Source organism: Microcaecilia unicolor, chromosome 4 (assembly GCF_901765095.1).
Source record: "Microcaecilia unicolor chromosome 4, aMicUni1.1, whole genome shotgun sequence".
NCBI classification, from domain to species: domain Eukaryota; kingdom Metazoa; phylum Chordata; class Amphibia; order Gymnophiona; family Siphonopidae; genus Microcaecilia; species Microcaecilia unicolor.
Genome location: NC_044034.1, coordinates 84,462,759 through 84,481,767, shown reverse-complemented (window position 1 = coordinate 84,481,767; position 19,009 = coordinate 84,462,759). Strand labels below are relative to the sequence as shown.

Below are 19,009 nucleotides of genomic sequence, written 5' to 3'. Positions count from 1 at the left end.
AACTGCTGTAGTTCCTTATAGAGCTTCTGTCTCTTTTGGGGCATGTTTAATCCCTTAACATTATATAATATTTTCAATTCTGCGCTCATTACTGGACTGATTTTAAGCACGCAATTTCATTTTGCAGGGACAACTTTTCAACAAATTGTATTGTATTTTCTAGTCTAACTACCCCATCGCAACCCCTGGTCCTCCCTCCTCTACCTCTTCCCTGCATCCCTTCCCTTGTCCACATCCCGCCCTCCTCCCTCTTTTGTATCTTACCAATGGATATATTCCCCATTTCTCTTCCCCCCCCTAATTTATCCCCCCTCCCTACCGTTTCACCAAACAGTGCTACTGGCACTGCTTGGGTTAGTAGAAGAAGCAACCCACAACCCGAGAACACCACCCCTCCCCCATCCCGTGCACTTCACACATCCACTTCTTTTCATATGTTGATCTCAATATAACACTCATTCACATTGTATCACTCATTCACAGCCCCTCAACTGCATATAATATACATTACAGCTATGCATCTGTCCAGCCGATAAACATCAATATTCATCGTTGATCCTTTACCTCTCAGAATCAAACATAGTCAGTTATTGCTCTAACCAGTTTTGGTCCCTGTCTTCTGGTTGCTCTGTCCAACTTGCTTCCACTTCTGAATTCTGGCTTTCGTCGCTGGCGCAATCCCTGCGGGTGGCACCGGTGTGGTGGTCAGACCTGCTTCATGAAGGCTTTTCCATGCTTCTGGAACCTTACGAAACCTGAGCTGTTTGCCATTTAATGCAAAACTTACTGCAAAAGGAAAGTTCCAACGATAGGTGATCTTTTCTTTGAGCAGAACCTCCAGTACCGGTTTCATGGCCCTTCTCTGCGCCAGCGTGTATGCAGATAAATCTTGAAAGACAGAGATTCGTGCATCATTATATTCCAAAGTGGGAGATTGACGGGCCTTCTGCCATACCCGTTCTTTGAATGCGTATGATGTAAAGCGCACTACTATGTCTCTGGGACGATTAGCCATTGTTCTACCCAATGCTCGATGTGCACGATCTATCTCCACAGCGTCTGAAGCAGTGCCTTCGCCCAGGATCGTAGCACACAACGCTTTCACAATAGTAGGGACATCCTCTCCTCCTCCAGATTCTGGTACACCCCGAATTCTCAAGTTATGCCTTCGACCCCTATTTTCGAGGTCATCCATTTTGTATTGTAAATCCTCTGCTAGATCGGACAGTTTAGATAGTTGCGTTTCTATTGCGTCATTAGTCTCTGCCTGTTCGTCGGCCAGCTCCTCCACTCGGCCCCCCAGCTCACGCAAGTCAAGGCTGATGGCGTCCACGTGTTCCAAGATCTCTACTCGGGAAGCCTTGATTTCCTCGCGGATCGCCTCCAAGCACTTTGCAAGGTCTTTAGGAGCATTTTTCTTTTTGGGGACCGAGGCGCGCTGATCCGCATGGGAGGATGCCGTGTCCGAATCAGACGAACGTCTTTGCTCCGGAGACGCATGGCGCGACAGGCCTTTCGCCATCTGCCTTGAAGAATGGCGCTCTCTCTCTCGATGTTGCGACCCTGTCGCTTTACTCATTTCGATCAGTAATGTGTGCTGACTTAGCTGCTACAAAAAAATCTCCAATAGGGCTGCGGATGGCTTTAGATAGTTTCTTGCTAGCGCATGGAAATGCAGGAGCTGAGTTCCTAGGCAGCCATCTCGTCTCGTGACGTCACTTCCCTCTCATAATGGAAACTTTTATAAAGATATTTATTTAAAAAAAGAAACATGTAGCTGTTTAGGGTTATAGAATGCATATCACACATTTGCAAAGCAGTGTTTGGGTTCTTTCTACAGCTAAGGTTTATTTAAATTTCATTTTACAGACTCTAAAACATGATAATTGTGCTAAATCTACAAGGAAGCATATTTTCAGTAAACACTACTGAATGTGTACTGTAATTATGTTCCTAAGAAATAGATACCATTGCAACAATTTTTCCAGAGTAACATATATGCATGTCTATACAAAAGATGAAGTTAAAATGTCTTTCTGGGTCATGGAAAGAAATCTGACATTCTATTATAGCAAAGTATGTTTGAAAAAAATAAAACACAGATTTGCTTTCCACAGCTCTCATCTTCTAACAGAATTGTCTGCAATCAAAAACAAATGTTTTCCAATTACCCTCTAGATTTTGGAATGACTGATTTTATGTTACTGAGTTCTTGTTCAGGCATGACTCATAAACATCTTGTACAACAACTGACAAAAGAGTTGGATGTATGGAAGAATGATGAGTCTGTGTAGGTGTGAAAATTCACTTTCCACAACTTTTATCGTCCTGTTCACTAAGATGAAACAGCAATCCCATGTTATACCGAAAGGATTTCGTATTTTCATTAAGGTTTTTGAAATTACATAAACAGGTGGATGTGAAGCGTCTTTTCACGCTTTCCAAAAATACTAGGACTAGGGAGCATGCAATGAAACTACAGTGTAGTAAATTTAAAACAAATCGGAGAAAATTTTCTTCACCCAATGCATAATTAAACTCTGGAATTTGTTGCCGGAGAATGTGGTGAAGGCGGTTAGCTTAGCAGAGTTTAAAAAGGGGTTAGACTGTTTCCTAAAGAACAAGTCTATAAACCACTACTAAATGGACTTGGGAAAAATCCACAATTCCAGGAATAACATGTATAGAATGTTTGTACGTTTGGGAAGCTCGCCAGGTGCTCTTGGCCTGGATTGGCCGCTGTCGTGGACAGGATGCTGGGCTCGATGGACCCTTGGTCTTTTACCAGTATGGCATTACTTATGTACTTATGTACAAAAGAAAAAAGTTTCCCAAGAAATGGGTTAGTCCTTTACAAAAACAAAGAAATAAAAACAAGAACCCTCCCCCCCCCCCAAAGTCAACTTAAATGGGGAAAGAAAGAGGTAAGAACATTTATAAAATCAAAGGGAAAAAGGAATTAATTCTACTACATTTACTGATCCAAACCTTGAATACCCAGAAACATATCACCACCCTCATCACAGAGAAAATAAAATAAAGTTCTTTATCCAATCAAAATTCATCAAACTGGGCTGGATCAAAAAATATGTACTTATTATTAGTTCAATTGAGTGGAGGAGTGGCCTAGTGGTTAGGGTGGTGGACTTTGGTCCTGGGGAACTGAGGAACTGAGTTCAATTCCCACTTCAGGCACAGGCAGCTCCTTGTGATTCTGGGCAAGTCACTTAACCCTCCATTGCCCCATGTAAGCTGCCTTGAGCCTGCCATGAGTGGGAAAGAGCGGGGTACAAATGTAACTAATGCAGGGGTAGGCAAAAAATTGTAAACCGTTCTGTCTTGCAGTTGCAATAAGGTACGGTATATAAATTGATGAAAATAAATAAAAATAAATACATTCAATCAAGCCGAAACTACAGGAAGTAAAATGTCGAAGGACCGACTGACGATCCTCCTTTGCTGCAATATGGATGGGAGTGAGAAGTTGGAACCCCTCGTCATTGGAAAGAGCAAACAGCCCCGTTGCTTCAAGAAAGTTAAGCGACTTCCTGTGTCATACGAGGCTAACGCAAATTCATGGATGACTGGGGAAATTTGGAAGCAGTGGCTAAAGAAGTTAGATACTGGAATGCGGGCACAAAAGCGTCAGATTTTGTTGCTTTGTGATAATTGTGCTGCACACAGTGATGATGTCAGGCTGTCTAACACGAAGGTGGTCTTCCTGCCACCAAACACTACCTCTCTGATCCAACCTATGGATCAGGGCATAATAGCCAATTTCAAACAACATTATCGGGCTCTTGTGCTACGTCGTCTGATGAGCATTATGGTGACCAGACCAACCTCTTCAAAAAGGCATACCACAACGATTCATCCTGTACAGCAAACACAAAATAACAACAAAACTAAACAAAACCGAACTCCCTACACTGGACTACTTATTACTCGGACACGTGGAAGATACTATGCACCACCACCTGTTGTCCTGGCAAATCCATACTGTTAATGAACTTTCTATATTTGAATGTCTAACTACCCTTTACTTTAATATATCATTTATGAACCTTAATGCAATACCACCTTGTACTTTATGCTATCATCAATGAATACCAATGCTATACCACTTTGTATTTCTCAGTTCCAGAAATAGTGACTGCCACTATGGCATAATGTAAATTCTCTTTCATCCATGAACATTAAGGTATTATCACTTTGGTATAACATGTACATTATAGGGTAAATTACAATCTGTATTTCTCAGATCTGGAAATGGTGACTGTCACTCCGGCATCATGTAAGCCACATTGGGCCTGCAAATATGTGGGAAAATGTGGGATACAAATGCAACAAATAAATAGGTTATTGACATCCCAGCCGGTGTTACTAAAGAGGAGTTTCATCGTTACGTAGCTGTTATTATGATCTACAAACAGCTGACGACAGCACTGATGTGGAGATATATGCCTACACGCAGGCAACAACGGCTGATGAAACAGAGGATGAAATGAGCAGCGAGGCACATGCTGACAAAATTCAACAACCTCCACCTGTCACTTTTTTGCAAGAGCTCTGGAGAGTCTCAACACCGTGTGGGCTTATCTGGAGGCCACTGGATGTCAGTGCTATGACAGTTTTTACCATCTGGCAGACATAGTCTATGGAACTCACAGACCCATTAGTGTACAGAGGACTATAACTGATTACTTCAAGTAAGCCTAATCTCAGTTAATGGAGACTGTATACTGTACATATAATAATAAACAGTACTGTACATATGTTTATCAGATGTCAAGCTTCTTTGGGTCACAACGGTTAAGTGCATGCTCCGGTTAACCTTTGGTCCCAGACCCTTGCACTTAAGCGGATTGCACTGTATATATATGTGTGTGTATGTATGTATATATATATATATATATATATATATATATATATATGTATGTATATGTAGAATACTGTAGTTACTGAATTACTAATTAGCAATTTGTATTTTAAATTGTAACAGCACTGTGTCCATCTCCATACAAGTATGATGATTGCTTGCCTGTCATTCCACAGCTGCTATCATCTGTAAAAACCTGGACACACGGATGATGGTAAGTTGTCAAATCAGCTAATGATTTTTGGAATCGTAGGCATCAAAGAAATGTGTGGGAGTCTGTTCTCTAACCCTGGCTCTAAATTGTTAGCCTTAAATGTTATTAGTGTTTATGGAAGATCAAGAAAGTATGTTTAGTGATTCTCCACTTACATACATACATTGTTTTAGCAACTAATTATGCTGCATTGGGGCCCTTTTACTAAACTGTGTTAAGCACTTAAAGCATAGTTTATCATATGGTAATTGCTGGCACAGAACCACGTTAAGGGACTTTGCAATATTTTTGCAATTAATATCTATATATCTCTTCCCTTTAAATAGATAAGAAAGTGATGGAAATTGCACTTAGCTTAAAGCTCCAGCAGCGATTGAACTTTAAATTGACTTTTTGAGCAGATTAATCATTGAGATAAAACTTGGCATTGCTCGTGAAGTAACATTACTAAGACACTTTTCAGAGCGGAACAATCATTTAGATTGATTCAGCATTGCTCGTGACACCACAGAACTGAGACACTTGAGTTTTTATGCCCTATGATTTAAACCAAATGCTTGTTGCATTTTATCACTCATGTAACAGTGTTTAAAACCAAAAGACATTCATAATTATTTTCAAAGCACTTAGCCTTCCAAAGTTCCATAGAAACCTATGGAACTTTGGAAGGCTAAGTGCTTTGAAAATATGCCTCATTGTGTCTTTGGTTTCTGAGGACTTTTCTCCTTATAGAGGTGTTCTCAGAGAACATTAGTGCTGCATACAGCTGTCAGGGCTAGAGCCTGGTTTTCATGTATTAGATTACGTTTGTTTACTCTAGCATTTACTGCACTCTATATTTTGGTATACTTCATATGTATACCTTTCTTGATTTGTCCTTGTAGGGCATAGACCGTAGAAGTCTGTCCAGCACTTTCCTTGTTCTAAAATTTCTGAAGTTAACGTCAAAGCTCCTGAAAGCTCCACTCCAGCCCATCCAAATCTATTCAGCCACAATCAGAGCAGAGACCGTAGAAGTCTGCCCAGTACTGGCTTTGCTTCCCAATTACCATTGTTGCTTCCTAATTTCCACTAAGCTTCTGTTTTTAATTTCCCCCTCTTGGACCTCTTTCTGACTCCAGATCACACGGGGGACTAAAGATATCTATTTCACATAACAGGTTCTGCGTGGTTCCTTCAACCTCCATTGTCACCCAATCACAAGGAGGTCTGCTCTGGGTTTGCATTAGGGGCTGTAATAGAATTCTAATTCCCATAACTACTGCTTTCTGTCTTCCTGGATCTAGGTATACTCTGGGCCATTTATGTTCCCAGATAATGCCTATTAAAATTCTGTCTAAGTTTCTCCAGAAACTGAGTGTATGTGATCTGCCTTGTAAGCTAAATGTAAGGTAAAGAGAAGATAGAATAAAGACAGAGATAGGTTTAAATAGATAGATACTATTTATTTCTTACCCAAAGACAAGTCTTCAAGTTGGTACAAATACAGACATCAGACTTTAATCAGGTACATTCAGCAGAGAGATTCTGAGTACAACCGGACAGAGCTTCGCCCTCTGAGAAAACTCCCAGTTAAGGCACATTTTCCCCTCTTTTATACACAACCTCTCCATAGAAGTCAATGGTGGGAAACCTAGCTCTCAATTTCTGAGATGATACGTTCCCACGCGGGCTTATCAGTATGTTTTGGGAACAAGTTCTTTTTTCACATCTCATTTCTGAGACACCTGTTCCCTGTTGCAATAGTTTTCACATACTTTTCACACCATCTTAAGAACTCTGTATAACCTTTGTAGCCTTCTATACAAAACTAATAGACTCCATTTTGTTCATCTGATTTAAAGTGACAGTTGTACCAGTTTGTGTCAGAACTCATGGTTCAGACCTGCTTTTTACAGATATTTGGCCTAGTCAGTACTTTAGTTATTTTAGGCTTCATAGCCTTGGCCCTCACTATTCCAGTGGTAGATCCAAAGCTAGGCCATATATTAACACTTCTTTGGAGCCATTCCTTCTGAACAATATTCTTTTGTGTTTGTCCCAAGCATTTTTGAATTCCGTTACCGTTTTCATCTCCACCATCTCCCGTGGGAGGGCATTCCAGGTATCTACCACCCTCTCCGTGAAAAACTATTTCCTGACATTATTCCTCAGTCTGCCCCCTTTCAACCTCAATTCATGTCCTCTAGTTCTAGCACCTTCCCGTCTCTGGAAAAGGTTTGTTTGCGGATTAATACCTTTTAAATATTTGAATGTCTGTATCATATCATCCCTGTTTCTCCTTTCTTTTAGTGTATACATATCCAGGTCAGTAAGTCTCTCCTTGTATGTTTTGCAAGGCAAATCCCATACCATTTTCGTTGTTTTTCTTTGAACCACTTCTAGTCTTTTTACATCCTTAGTAAGATACAGCCTCTAAACCTAAACACAATACTCCAAGTGGGACCTCACTAAAGACTTGTAGAGGGGCATCAACACCGCCTTTCTTCTACTGGTTATACCCCTCTCTGTGCAGCCTAGCATCCTTCTGGCCACGGCCACCGCCTTGTTGTATTGTTCATCACCTTCAGATCCTCAGACACAAGCACCCCAAGGTCCCTCTCCTGAGCCAAGCTTACCAGTCTCTCCCCTCCTATCTGGTACATCTCTTTTGGATTTCTGCACTCTAAGTGCATCACTCTGCAGTTCTTGGCATTACATTTTAACCGTAGTGGTTGTTGATAAGACTCTTCTAGTTTGAAAGGGTATGACTGCATTATCTGCCATCTTTGCCATCAGCGACATTTCATTTGATGGTCTTTTTTTCAAAGCAGTGAAGTAGTGACTTACAACAAGGTTAACATTCAATTGAGATATCATTTGCTTTGACAAGAACATTTATGTTGAAATGGTTAGTTCATTATCAGCTAAAAATATCAGCTGAGAGATATAATTGCTGCTACGGGGGTCACCCTTATGTACAAATCTGCACTTTGATATTGCTTAATTTGTTATTTAAGATGTAGATTGATGGTTAGGGGAGAATTTAGTATGTCTCCTACAATTGAGAATGCCAAAGTGCTATGATTGGCTGGCCAGTCACTTTACTTGTGACTGACGTGTGAACTGAGCACTTCTCAAAAAAGAAATACTTCCCCTTTGGGATTTATTTTAATTTCATTAAAGTTAGAATAATATGTATGCAGTATATAATTTAGTTTATATCTCATGATTGTGATTTATATTTTAACTGCCATATTCTTGACCATTCTTCTAATGTTAGGAGATCCCTTGTCATGGTTTCTACTCCCTCTAGGATATCCACTCTATTGGTGATCTTCGTGTCGTACAAAAAAAGGCAGATTTTTCCTTCTAATTCTTTAGTATTGCTTGCATTGTTAGGTGAAACTTCCATGACACGTCCATGCTCCACTAACATCAACACCTCTCTATGCAGTTGTGTTCTAAGGGACTTAAGCATGCATTTATAGAATAGCACCTTCCAATTACTAGTGGTGGGCAATTATCATGTTAATAACATGATTAACACGTTAATAATGTTTTAATGCCAGTTTTTTTTTTGTTTATTTTTTAGTGCGGACCCGCCCACTTCCCCATGATTACCTCAACAGCTTGGGCTCCGCATTTTCTCTATTTCCTCGCTGCCTCATTTCCATTTTCTTCCCCTGCATGGTGATCAGGCTCTGCAGATACTTGAGCCACTCTGTGCAGGAAGTTGGGGAAATCTCAACGTCCTGCACGGCTCAAGGATCTTCAGAGCTTGATTGCCGTGCAGGGGAAGGAAATGGACTTTGAAGCAGTGAGGAAGAAGAGAAAACGCAGAGCCCAAGCCCTTCTGTCGAGGTGAACGCTGAGAGAGAGAGGCATTAGAGAATCTGGCTGAAGGCTGGTGAAGGGGGCATGAGAGAAACTGGGTGAAGGGTGGGGAGATGACATGAGAGATACTGGGGAGGAGGGTGAGAGAGAGAGAGATGTTTGTGCTCAATAGGAGAGAGCCAGTAGGAAAGGGTGAGAGAAATGCCCAAAATGCATGCCGTGAATAACCACGTTTAAAATCTTTAATCGTTGTCTACCCCTACCGATTTACCAATATCAGTCACATGTGGAAGTGGTATAATTCTATAAATATGTGCATATTATTCATGTCTAACTTTAAGGAACACATTATAAAATTGCTCTCAAAAGCTCTAATTTGCTTCAGATTCCTTTATTTTTAATATCTGGCAAGTTACTCGTTCAGTAAAATAATGAGTCATAATCTGTGCTTTTCATAGTTTTGATGATCTAGATTGTCTAAAACAATCCTGTTTCTGAACACATTTCCTCGGTAAAGATCTGTGTTTTTACGGCTTTGTTTTTTAATTTTGCAGCAGCACGTTTTAGAATTGGCCCTGGACCGTGCAGAGGTAAGTTGATGTACTAATGGAATAGTAGTGGTCATCTCATCCACTTGTATATATTCCTATCAGTGGTGTAGCCGCTGGGAGGGAGAGGGCTCAGGTTCCCTTCAGAGCTGCAGCACCCCTTTACCTTTGCTGGCAGGGATGCTGAAGCCCCACCAGCCAAATAAATACAGTGCCACCACTCCCCTCCTCCTCATGCTGCTCCCTTAATAAAGAAGTCGGCATTTGAAGGCATGACGCTGACTTCTGCGTTAAGGAAGCAGCGCAAGGAGGAGGGGAGCGCCTTGGGCACCTGTGTTTATTTGGCTGGCAGGGCTTCGGCATCCCCACCAGCAAATATATGTTTAGTGCATACTGGGGATGTTGAGAGTGGAGGAGGGAGGAATACATTGGCCCCTCTGATTATGCAATGACATAGATGTAACAAATTCGGAAGATTTCTGAAATAATTTAAAACAATTCAAACAGTATGTCCCTTAGGGCTTCTTTTACAAAGCCGCACTATCAATTTTTGGTGTGGCAAATGAGAGAAAACCCATTAAGTTCCTATGGGCTTCCTTTCATTTGCCGCACGGGAATTGCTAGTGCGACTTTGCAAAAGAAGCCCTTAATGTTTAAGGAGCCTTAAATTATAGTGTATTAGGTGTAATCTTGCAGTTTGTCACTGGCAAAATGGGATCCGGCATCGCTAAATCTTTGGTATATAGTCTTATACATGTGACCTGCTGAGCGAAAAGGTATCAAAAGTGAGGTTACAAATAAAAGCGATAAAGGCTATAAAAGTTTGGATGTATACGTTTGGGCAACTTTCATTTTTGAAAGTTTTGCATATTGTAGGGTCAGTAGAAAGAGACTATGCAATTTTTTTAACTTCTTTGATGTTTTTCATGTTCTACAGCCTAAAAACTATTGCCATTTTTCAAATGCGTTTTTCCAGAAACCATATTTTTGATAAATGTTTCTTCTTTTTTTTTTAAAGATATAATTAGTCCATACCCGAGGCTGAAATTTTACAGAGTATATAGTTGATATCCCTCCATCTTGTGGTATAATAAGTCATATAAGCCACTTTTGTTACCTTTTCGTTCAGTGGGTCACACGTTTTCTGCTACTCGGAACATTTGCCTGCTGTACTGTTAACCGATCTGGGTGGGCGGATGTGACCTTTCTCTAGGACATGCAGAGGTTCTGATGAGTGTGAGAGTCACAAATGTAGCCCTGTGTAGTTTGAAAAGAAAAAAAAAAGTGTATGCCCAGCGCTGGGATTACAGCATGTTGAAGTAGAACTTGGCAGTAAAGGATTGTAAATACAGTGGCCTATCAAAGCACAGCACGCTTTGGCCCTTATTTCCTAAGACTTTGTTCCCATTCTAGACTAGATTCTATATATCGCACCTAAAAAATCAGTGCCAAAATGAAATATGCCTAGGCATATTCTATAAAGTCGCTTAAATTTAGGTGTACTTTATAGAATAACCCTGAATTTCTGCGCAGTTTATACAGTATGCTGAGTGCCTGTCCATGTGATTAAACTTAGTGGCGGGCAGTTATGCCAAGTAAAACTTGGTGTAAATCCTGATGCCTAAGTTGCGCACGAACCGCTCGTATTGTATAACACGCATAGATTTTAGAAATGCCCACAACTTGCCCTTGGCCATGCCCCCTTTTCAACTATGCATATTAGAATTTATGCATATCACATTATAGAATACACTTAGTTCTGCTTGTAAATTCTAATTAATGCCAGTTTCAGTTGCTTTTTTCTTTTTTTTTTTCTCTTATTATTATGTACTACTCTACCACTCTACTACTGTTTGTGCAGCGCTGCGTACGCCTTGTAGCGCTATAGAAATGCTAAATAGTAGTAGTAGTAACATAAAACCTAATCCTCTGTAACACCAAATGTCTACTCTCCTCACACTTCCACTATCCATGATGTATTGTAAGCCACATTGAGCCTCCAAAGAGGTGGGAAAATGTGGGATGCAATAAATAAATAATTATCGGCGCCGATTGCTTGTTAACTAAGTTGCATATTCAAATTTAGAATACGACTGGATTAACATATGTAACTTCGGTCACGCCATATAGAATCTGGGGGTCTGTGTCTACTGGGTGGGGGGGGAGCTTAGTAAATCAAGCCATTTATGTACATTTTGGGTACTGGATCTATAAAGTTGGAGTGTAAAAACAATCATTCAGAATCTGCTTTCTTAGAAATTTCCTGCAGAGACCTTCTCTATAAGAGGACTATCTGATCCTGTTTTTTGCCAAGTAACATTGTATTAGTCAGCAGTTATTAGATTAAAACTTGGAGGCTGAATTGATGATTTACTGTTGTCATTCTCTCTCTAGCTTGCCCTAAAGTGGCTTTCAGTTCTATTGTACAAAAATCTGTATTAAGACTCTGCCCGTTTTACTTTTCCAGTATGTCATTGAAAGCGCTCGTCAGAGACCTCTCAAGCGAAAACATTCATCTGGTGGGAGGTAGTGAGCACATAAACATTTAATATTTTATGCTAGTTACGGAATTCCTGCACATTTTTTTTAACAAAAATGTTTTGATCTTCTAGGAAATCTGTTTTTCAAAAGTTGTATGATTTATACATAGAAGAATGTGAAAAAGAGCCAGAAATAAAGGTAAGTAAAACATCCTTATTACCAAAGCTTCACTCAAGAACATTTTGACCAGCCACTTTTCTCCTGTTTTCTCGCAAGGACCCTTTTTTTTTTTTTCTTCTTCTTCTTCTTCACACATTTCCTCTGGCCCTGGAGAAGTTGTTTCTAAATAAGATCCTTGAGGCCTTACCCCTTCCCCAACAGAGCTGGGTTTCACTGCTGTCAAAATACACAAATGAGCCTGGTTCTTAGACCAGTGTTAGCAAACATTTCTCATGTATGTGCATTGATCAAATCTTATCCAAAAAATCATTGAACTTTTCTTCATTACCAATTTTCTCTATTTAGTTACTAAGCACAACTTTTAAAACCTGTCTAGTTTACTGCCTGTGGACTAGATCATCAAAACACATATTAGAGCGGTTTCCCTTCCACAGCTGTAACTAGTCATTAACAGTCATTTTTCAGATGATTTCAAAATTCAAACTATTCCAAAGTATATACTTGTATATGTAAGCCGCATTGAGCCTGCCATGAGTGGGAAAGCGCGGGGTACAAATGTAACTAAAAAAATTCCTCTGGACTTCTATATAATATTGTACTGTTGCTTCCACTCTTCATGATTACATCCAAAGAAGTGTTGCTAATTAGTAATGAAATGTCTCCATAACATTGCATTTTGAGCAAATTCTCAGTCGATTAGTCCCACATGAGTTTTTTCCAGCTCTTTTCTCCACCATAGTTCTTAGTCTCTACACAACGTCATGTTTCGTCTTCAGGAGACTAAACTACAAATAAGAATATACTAAACATAATCTCTATTAGATATTTTTACACTTGAATAACACCATACATCTTTTCAAAAAACATTTGCATGGCTTTCACTGGGAAAAGTTGACTCCATTTGGTGCTTCCTCCGAGCTTACCCTCTAGCGACTTACTAAGGACTATGGTGGAGAAAAGAACTGGCGAAAACTTCTGTGGGACTAATTGAGAATTCGCTCAAAATGCGATGTTGTAGAGACATTTCATTACAAATTAATTAGTGACGCCTCTTTGGATGTAATCATGAAGAGTGATGTGTGAAACAAGCAACAGTATGATATGATATATATGGAAGTCGGAGGAATACAGAGAACTTTGGAACAGTTTGAATTTTGAAATCTTCTGAAAAGTGACTGTTAATGATTGGTTACAGCTGTGGAAGGGGAAACCACTCTAATATGTGTTTTGATGATCTAGTCCACAGGCAGAAAGCTAGAGTGGTTTTAAAAGATGTGTTTAGTAATTGAATAAAGAAAATTGGTAATGAAGAATAGTTCCATGATTTTTTTTGGATTTAAGATTTGATCATTGTAATCATTGTTGTTGGAATATATCCAGGTTAGATTTAGGAATGAATGTTTCCTTAGCCTCCTCAGCAGATGAATCCAAAAACTGGTGGGTTGTATCCGTCTACCAGCAGGTGGAGATAGAGAAACTGAACTGAAGGCAGTGATATTAGATGGCCAGCCCCTCCATTTATTTATTTATTTTGGAAGATATAATAGAGCAGTTTGACAAATTGAAGAGTAGCAAATCGCCTGGACCGGATGGTATACATCCCAGAATACTGACAGAACTGGAAAATGAACCTTCAGAGCTATTATTAGTAACTAGTAAAAGAGGCCCGTTTCGTAGAGGAATGAAATGGGCGCTAACAAGGTTCCACGCCCTCCTCCCTCTCTCCCTCCCTCCCTCTCTCCCTGTCTGTCGTCCGAGTTCCATGGCCCCCTGCCCTCCCTCTGTCCCTCTCTGTCGTCCAAGTTCCACGGCCCCCTCCCCTTCAAATTGCAGGATGCCCCTCCTCCCTCCACTCCCCTTCAAGTTCCACGCCCCCCTCTCCTCCGAGTTCAACGCCCCCGCGCCTGCCTCCCTCGAAGTGCAAGCAGTACCTGTCCTCCGGCAGCCCCTCGCCTTCCCGCGTGCCAGCTCTAATTTAAAAATTGTTACCTCGGGGTCTGGCGTCAGCATTGAAGGCGAGCGGCGCTTCACACTGCCTTTCCATCTTGAGCTCTGCCTCTGGTCCCGCCCTCATTTCCTTTTTCCGGAAGGGCGGGACCAGAGGCAGAGCTCAGACAGATGGGAAGGCAGTGTGAAGCGCCGCTCGCCTTTACTGCTGACGCCGGACGCCGAGGTAACAATTTTTAAATTAGAGCCGGCACACAGGAAGGCAAGGGGCTGCCGGAGGACAGGTCCTGCTTGCACTTCGAGGGAGAGAGGCGGGGCGGGGGGGTGGAACTTGGAGGAGTGGGGGGGGCGTGGAACTCGGAGGGGAGTGGAAGGAGGGAGGGAGGGGGGCGTCCTGCAACTCGGGAGGGAGGAGGTGATCATTTACTCACCTCCGGTTCCTGCTGCTGGGTTCCCTTCCCTCTCACTTCCCAATGGTCCGCCCTGTGACGTCATCCCCAGGGCGGACCAATGGGAGCTGTGTCCAATGTTACTCCGATTTTTAAGAAGGGTTCCAGAGGAGATCCGGGAAATTATAGACCGGTGAGTCTGACGTCGGTGCCGGGCAAGATGGTGGAGGCTATTATTAAGAATAAAATTGCAGAGCATATACAAAAACATGGACTGATGAGACAAAGTCAGCACGGATTTAGTGAAGGGAAGTCTTGCCTCACCAATCTAATGCATTTTTTTGAGGGGGTAAGCAAACATGTGGACAATGGGGAGCCGGTTGATATTGTATATCTGGATTTTCAGAAGGCGTTTGACAAAGTGCCGCACGAAAGACTCCTGAAGAAATTGCAGAGTCATGGAATCGGAGGTAGGGTATTATTATGGATTAAGAACTGGTTGAAAGATAGGAAGCAGAGAGTAGGATTGCGTGGCCAGTATTCTCAGTGGAGGAGGGTAGTTAGTGGGGTCCCGCAGGGGTCTGTGCTGGGTCCGTTGCTTTTTAATGTATTTATAAATGACCTAGAGATGGGAATAACTAGTGAGGTAATTAAATTCGCCGATGACACAAAATTATTCAGGGTCGTCAAGTCGCAGGAGGAATGTGAACGATTACAGGAGGACCTTGCGAGACTGGGAGAATGGGCGTGCAAGTGGCAGATGAAGTTCAATGTTGACAAGTGCAAAGTGATGCATGTGGGTAAGAGGAACCCGAATTATAGCTACGTCTTGCAAGGTTCCGCGTTAGGAGTTACGGATCAAGAAAGGGATCTGGGTGTCGTCGTCGATGATACGCTGAAACCTTCTGCTCAGTGTGCTGCTGCGGCTAGGAAAGCGAATAGAATGTTGGGTGTTATTAGGAAGGGTATGGGGTCCAGGTGTGCGGATGTTATAATGCCGTTGTATCGCTCCATGGTGCGACCGCACCTGGAGTATTGTGTTCAGTACTGGTCTCCGTATCTCAAAAAAGATATAGTAGAATTGGAAAAGGTACAGCGAAGGGCGACGAAAATGATAGTGGGGATGGGACGACTTTCCTACGAAGAGAGGCTGAGAAGGCTAGGGCTTTTCAGCTTGGAGAAGAGACGGCTGAGGGGAGATATGATAGAAGTGTATAAAATAATGAGTGGAATGGATCGGGTGGATGTGAAGCGACTGTTCACGCTATCCAAAAATACTAGGACTAGAGTGCATGAGTTGAAGCTACAGTGTGGTAAATTTAAAACGAATCGGAGAAAATCTTTCTTCACCCAACGTGTAATTAGACTCTGGAATTCGTTGCCGGAGAACGTGGTACGGGCGGTTAGCTTGACGGAGTTTAAAAAGGGGTTAGATAGATTCCTAAAGGACAAGTCCATAGACCGCTATTAAATGGACTTGGAAAAATTCCGCATTTTTAGGTATAACTTGTCTGGAATGTTTTTACGTTTGGGGAGCGTGCCAGGTGCCCTTGACCTGGATTGGCCACTGTCGGTGACAGGATGCTGGGCTAGATGGACCTTTGGTCTTTCCCAGTATGGCACTACTTATGTACTTATGTTATGAACCCAGGTGTTACGAACACAGGCATCCAGACGGAGGTGCAAATTATATAGGATATGTCATTTATCTTTAAAATAAAGCATAGTACCGGAAGATTGGAGAGTGTCTGTCTGATATAACGCCAGTTTTTAAAAAGGGTTCCAGAGGTGATCTGGGAAATTATAGACTGATGAGCTTGTGCCAGGCAAAATGGTAGAGACTCTTTTATAAAGAACAAAATCACAGAGCATATAAATGAGCATGGATTAATGAGATAGTCAACATGGATTTAGTCAAGGAAAATCTTGCCTCACGAATCTACCAAATTTTTTTTTGAAGGAGTGAATAAACATGGTTAAAAGTGAGCCAGTTGATTATTGTGTATCTGGATTTTTAAAGGGCATTGACAGAGTACCTCATGAAAGACTGCTGAGGAAATTAGAAACTCATGGGATAGGAGGTAATGTCCTACTGTGGATTAAAAACTGGTTACACAGAGTAGGGTAAAATGGTCAGTATTCTCACTAGAGAAGAGTAGATAGTGGGGTTCCCCAGGGGTCTGTGCTGCAATCTCTGCTTTTTAACATATAATGATCTAGATATGGGAATAACTAGTGAGGTAATTACATTTGCTGATGACACAAAGTTATTCAAAGTTGTTAAATCACAAGGGGATTGTGAAAAACTGCAAGAGGACCTTACAAACCTAGGAGACAGAGCATCCAAACGGCAGATGACGTTTAATGTGAGCAAGTGCAAAGTGATGCATGTGGAAAGAGGAACCCGAACTATAGCAACGTGGTGCAAGGATCCACATTAGGAGTCGCTGACTAGGAAAAGGATCCAAGTGTCATCACTGATTTATATGTTGCATCCCTCTGCTCAGTGTCCAGCAGCGGCTAAGAAAGCAAATAGAATATTAGGAACTATTAAGAGTGGAATGGAAAACAAAAATGAGAATATTTGTATTGCTCCATGGTGCAACCGCACCTCGAATACTGTGTGCAATTCTAGTCACCACATCTCAAAAAAGATAATAGAATTAGAAAAGGTACAGAGAAGGACAATGAAAATGATAAAGAACATAAGAATAACCATACTGGGTCAGACCAATGGTCCATCTAGCCCAGTATCCTGCTTCTAACAGTGGCCAATCTAGGTGACACGTACCTGGCAGAAACCCAATTAGTGGCAATATTCCATTCTAAAGGGGATGGGACAACTTCCCTATGTGGAAAGGCTAAAGCAGCAAGGGTTCTTCAGCTTGGAGAAGAGAAGGCTGAGGTGAGATGATAGAGGTCTATAAAATACTGATTGGATTGGAGTGGAATGGAATGGGTAGCGGTAAATCACTTTTTTTTTACTGTTTCCAAAAATACTTGGACTAGGGGATATGCAATGAAGCTACTCAGCAGTAAATTTAAAACAAACCAGAGAAAATATTTCTTCACCCAACATATAATTAAACTCTGAAATTCGTTACCAGAGAATGTGATTAAAGCAGTTAGCTTAGCAGGGTTTAAAAATGTTTGGATAATTTCCTAAAAGAAAAGTCCATAAGTCATTATTAAGATGTGCTTGGGGAAAATGTACTGCTTATTTCTAGGATAAGCTATATAAAATCTGTTTTATTGTTCTGGGATCTTGCCAGGTACTTGTAACCTGGATTGTCTGATGGACCTTCGGTCTGTCCCTGTATGGCAATGCTTATGTTCTTATGCATTTACTCATAAAAAAAAATGCATGCACATCGTAGCTCTGCTTCCATTCCATCCACACTAGCCCCCTGGATATGTCTACACACAGATACCATAAAATTAGTCACATGCTTTCTGTGCCCATACTTTTTATGCATGTATGGAGAGGTGCAATTTTATAAGAGATGTTTTCTCTGTGTAGAATCTGCTTTACAGGATTACCCTCTTTACATCTATTTAATCATTGCTCTCTTCCCCCCCCCCCCCCCCCCCCAGATTTAGTGTGTGCGTTCTGAATGTTTTATATTTCAGTCGTATAGTGTGATCATACATAATAATATTCTAAACAGATCTGATGGAGGACAAAATACCTGTATAATTATTCATTCAATGAGATGCCAGATGTACATATTTTCTCAACATCTGGGCTCTTTGCCATGCTGTACATTCCAATGCAAAGAAAATCTCTAGTCAGCAGTTATGAGAACCACACAGCTTTGAAAACTAAGAATCCAAAAATCTTTATATAAAAAATAAATAAATAAATAAAATGTTTGGGGGATTGAACCAATGTTACACATGTAAAGGCAGCATAGCCATATTTTTATGAATGCCTTCTTATTTAAATAATTGCTTTGATTTGTAGGACTTTCCCCCCCCCTCCCCCCATCTTTGGGACTCCTGTTTGTCTGTCCCTCCACTCTCTCAATCATATAAACTACATTAGCAGTATTGCAAGATGTGGTATATTTAGACTTTTATTGTATCCAGAAATCGTTAAGGAACACCATTGGCATTTCCCACATTGTTTGTGCAATCCTTCACAATGTTCCAGTGAATTCTTACAATACTGTTGGTGCGATAAGATCTCTCCAAGAATCTTGCCTCGTTTGTAATCTATTATTGAATAATCCTCAGAACCCGGATACAGTTGGAGTATATGCCAATGAGATCTTAAGGAGTTCACTATCTTGTTAGAGCAGAATAAGGTAAAACACATGTCATGCATTCATGTTGTGCCATGGTCAACTCCTGTAATAGTAGTTCGCGTTGAGCAAACCTAGCTCTTAAATATGCTTGTTTTGAGGATTTGTTGGGATATCCTTTATCTTTTTTGAACAGTCTAGTTATGATCTTGGCTTGCTCTCTAAAGTTTTCCAAGGTGGTACAAATGTCATAACTGTCAGAGAAGCAGTAACAGGTTGTTACATTGTACCAGACAAGAGATATCCTTTGG

At 41.0% G+C, this 19,009-nt stretch overlaps 1 protein-coding gene across 10 annotated transcripts in view; it reads left to right on the top strand.

Moving 5' to 3' along the window:
- SUPT20H (SPT20 homolog, SAGA complex component) overlaps positions 1-19,009 on the top strand; it is a 167,924-nt gene that overhangs the window by 33,458 nt on the left and 115,457 nt on the right. For 9 of the 10 annotated variants that reach the window (XM_030200390.1, XM_030200392.1, XM_030200396.1 and 6 more), the window contains exons 2-5: positions 5,003-5,093; positions 9,464-9,499; positions 11,925-11,983; positions 12,070-12,136. In XM_030200390.1, coding sequence (XP_030056250.1) covers positions 5,088-5,093; positions 9,464-9,499; positions 11,925-11,983; positions 12,070-12,136 — 168 coding nt within the window. In that variant the 5' untranslated portion in view covers positions 5,003-5,087. The remainder of the gene's footprint in view (positions 1-5,002; positions 5,094-9,463; positions 9,500-11,924; positions 11,984-12,069; positions 12,137-19,009) is intronic. The other variant, XM_030200395.1, reaches the window with a different exon arrangement.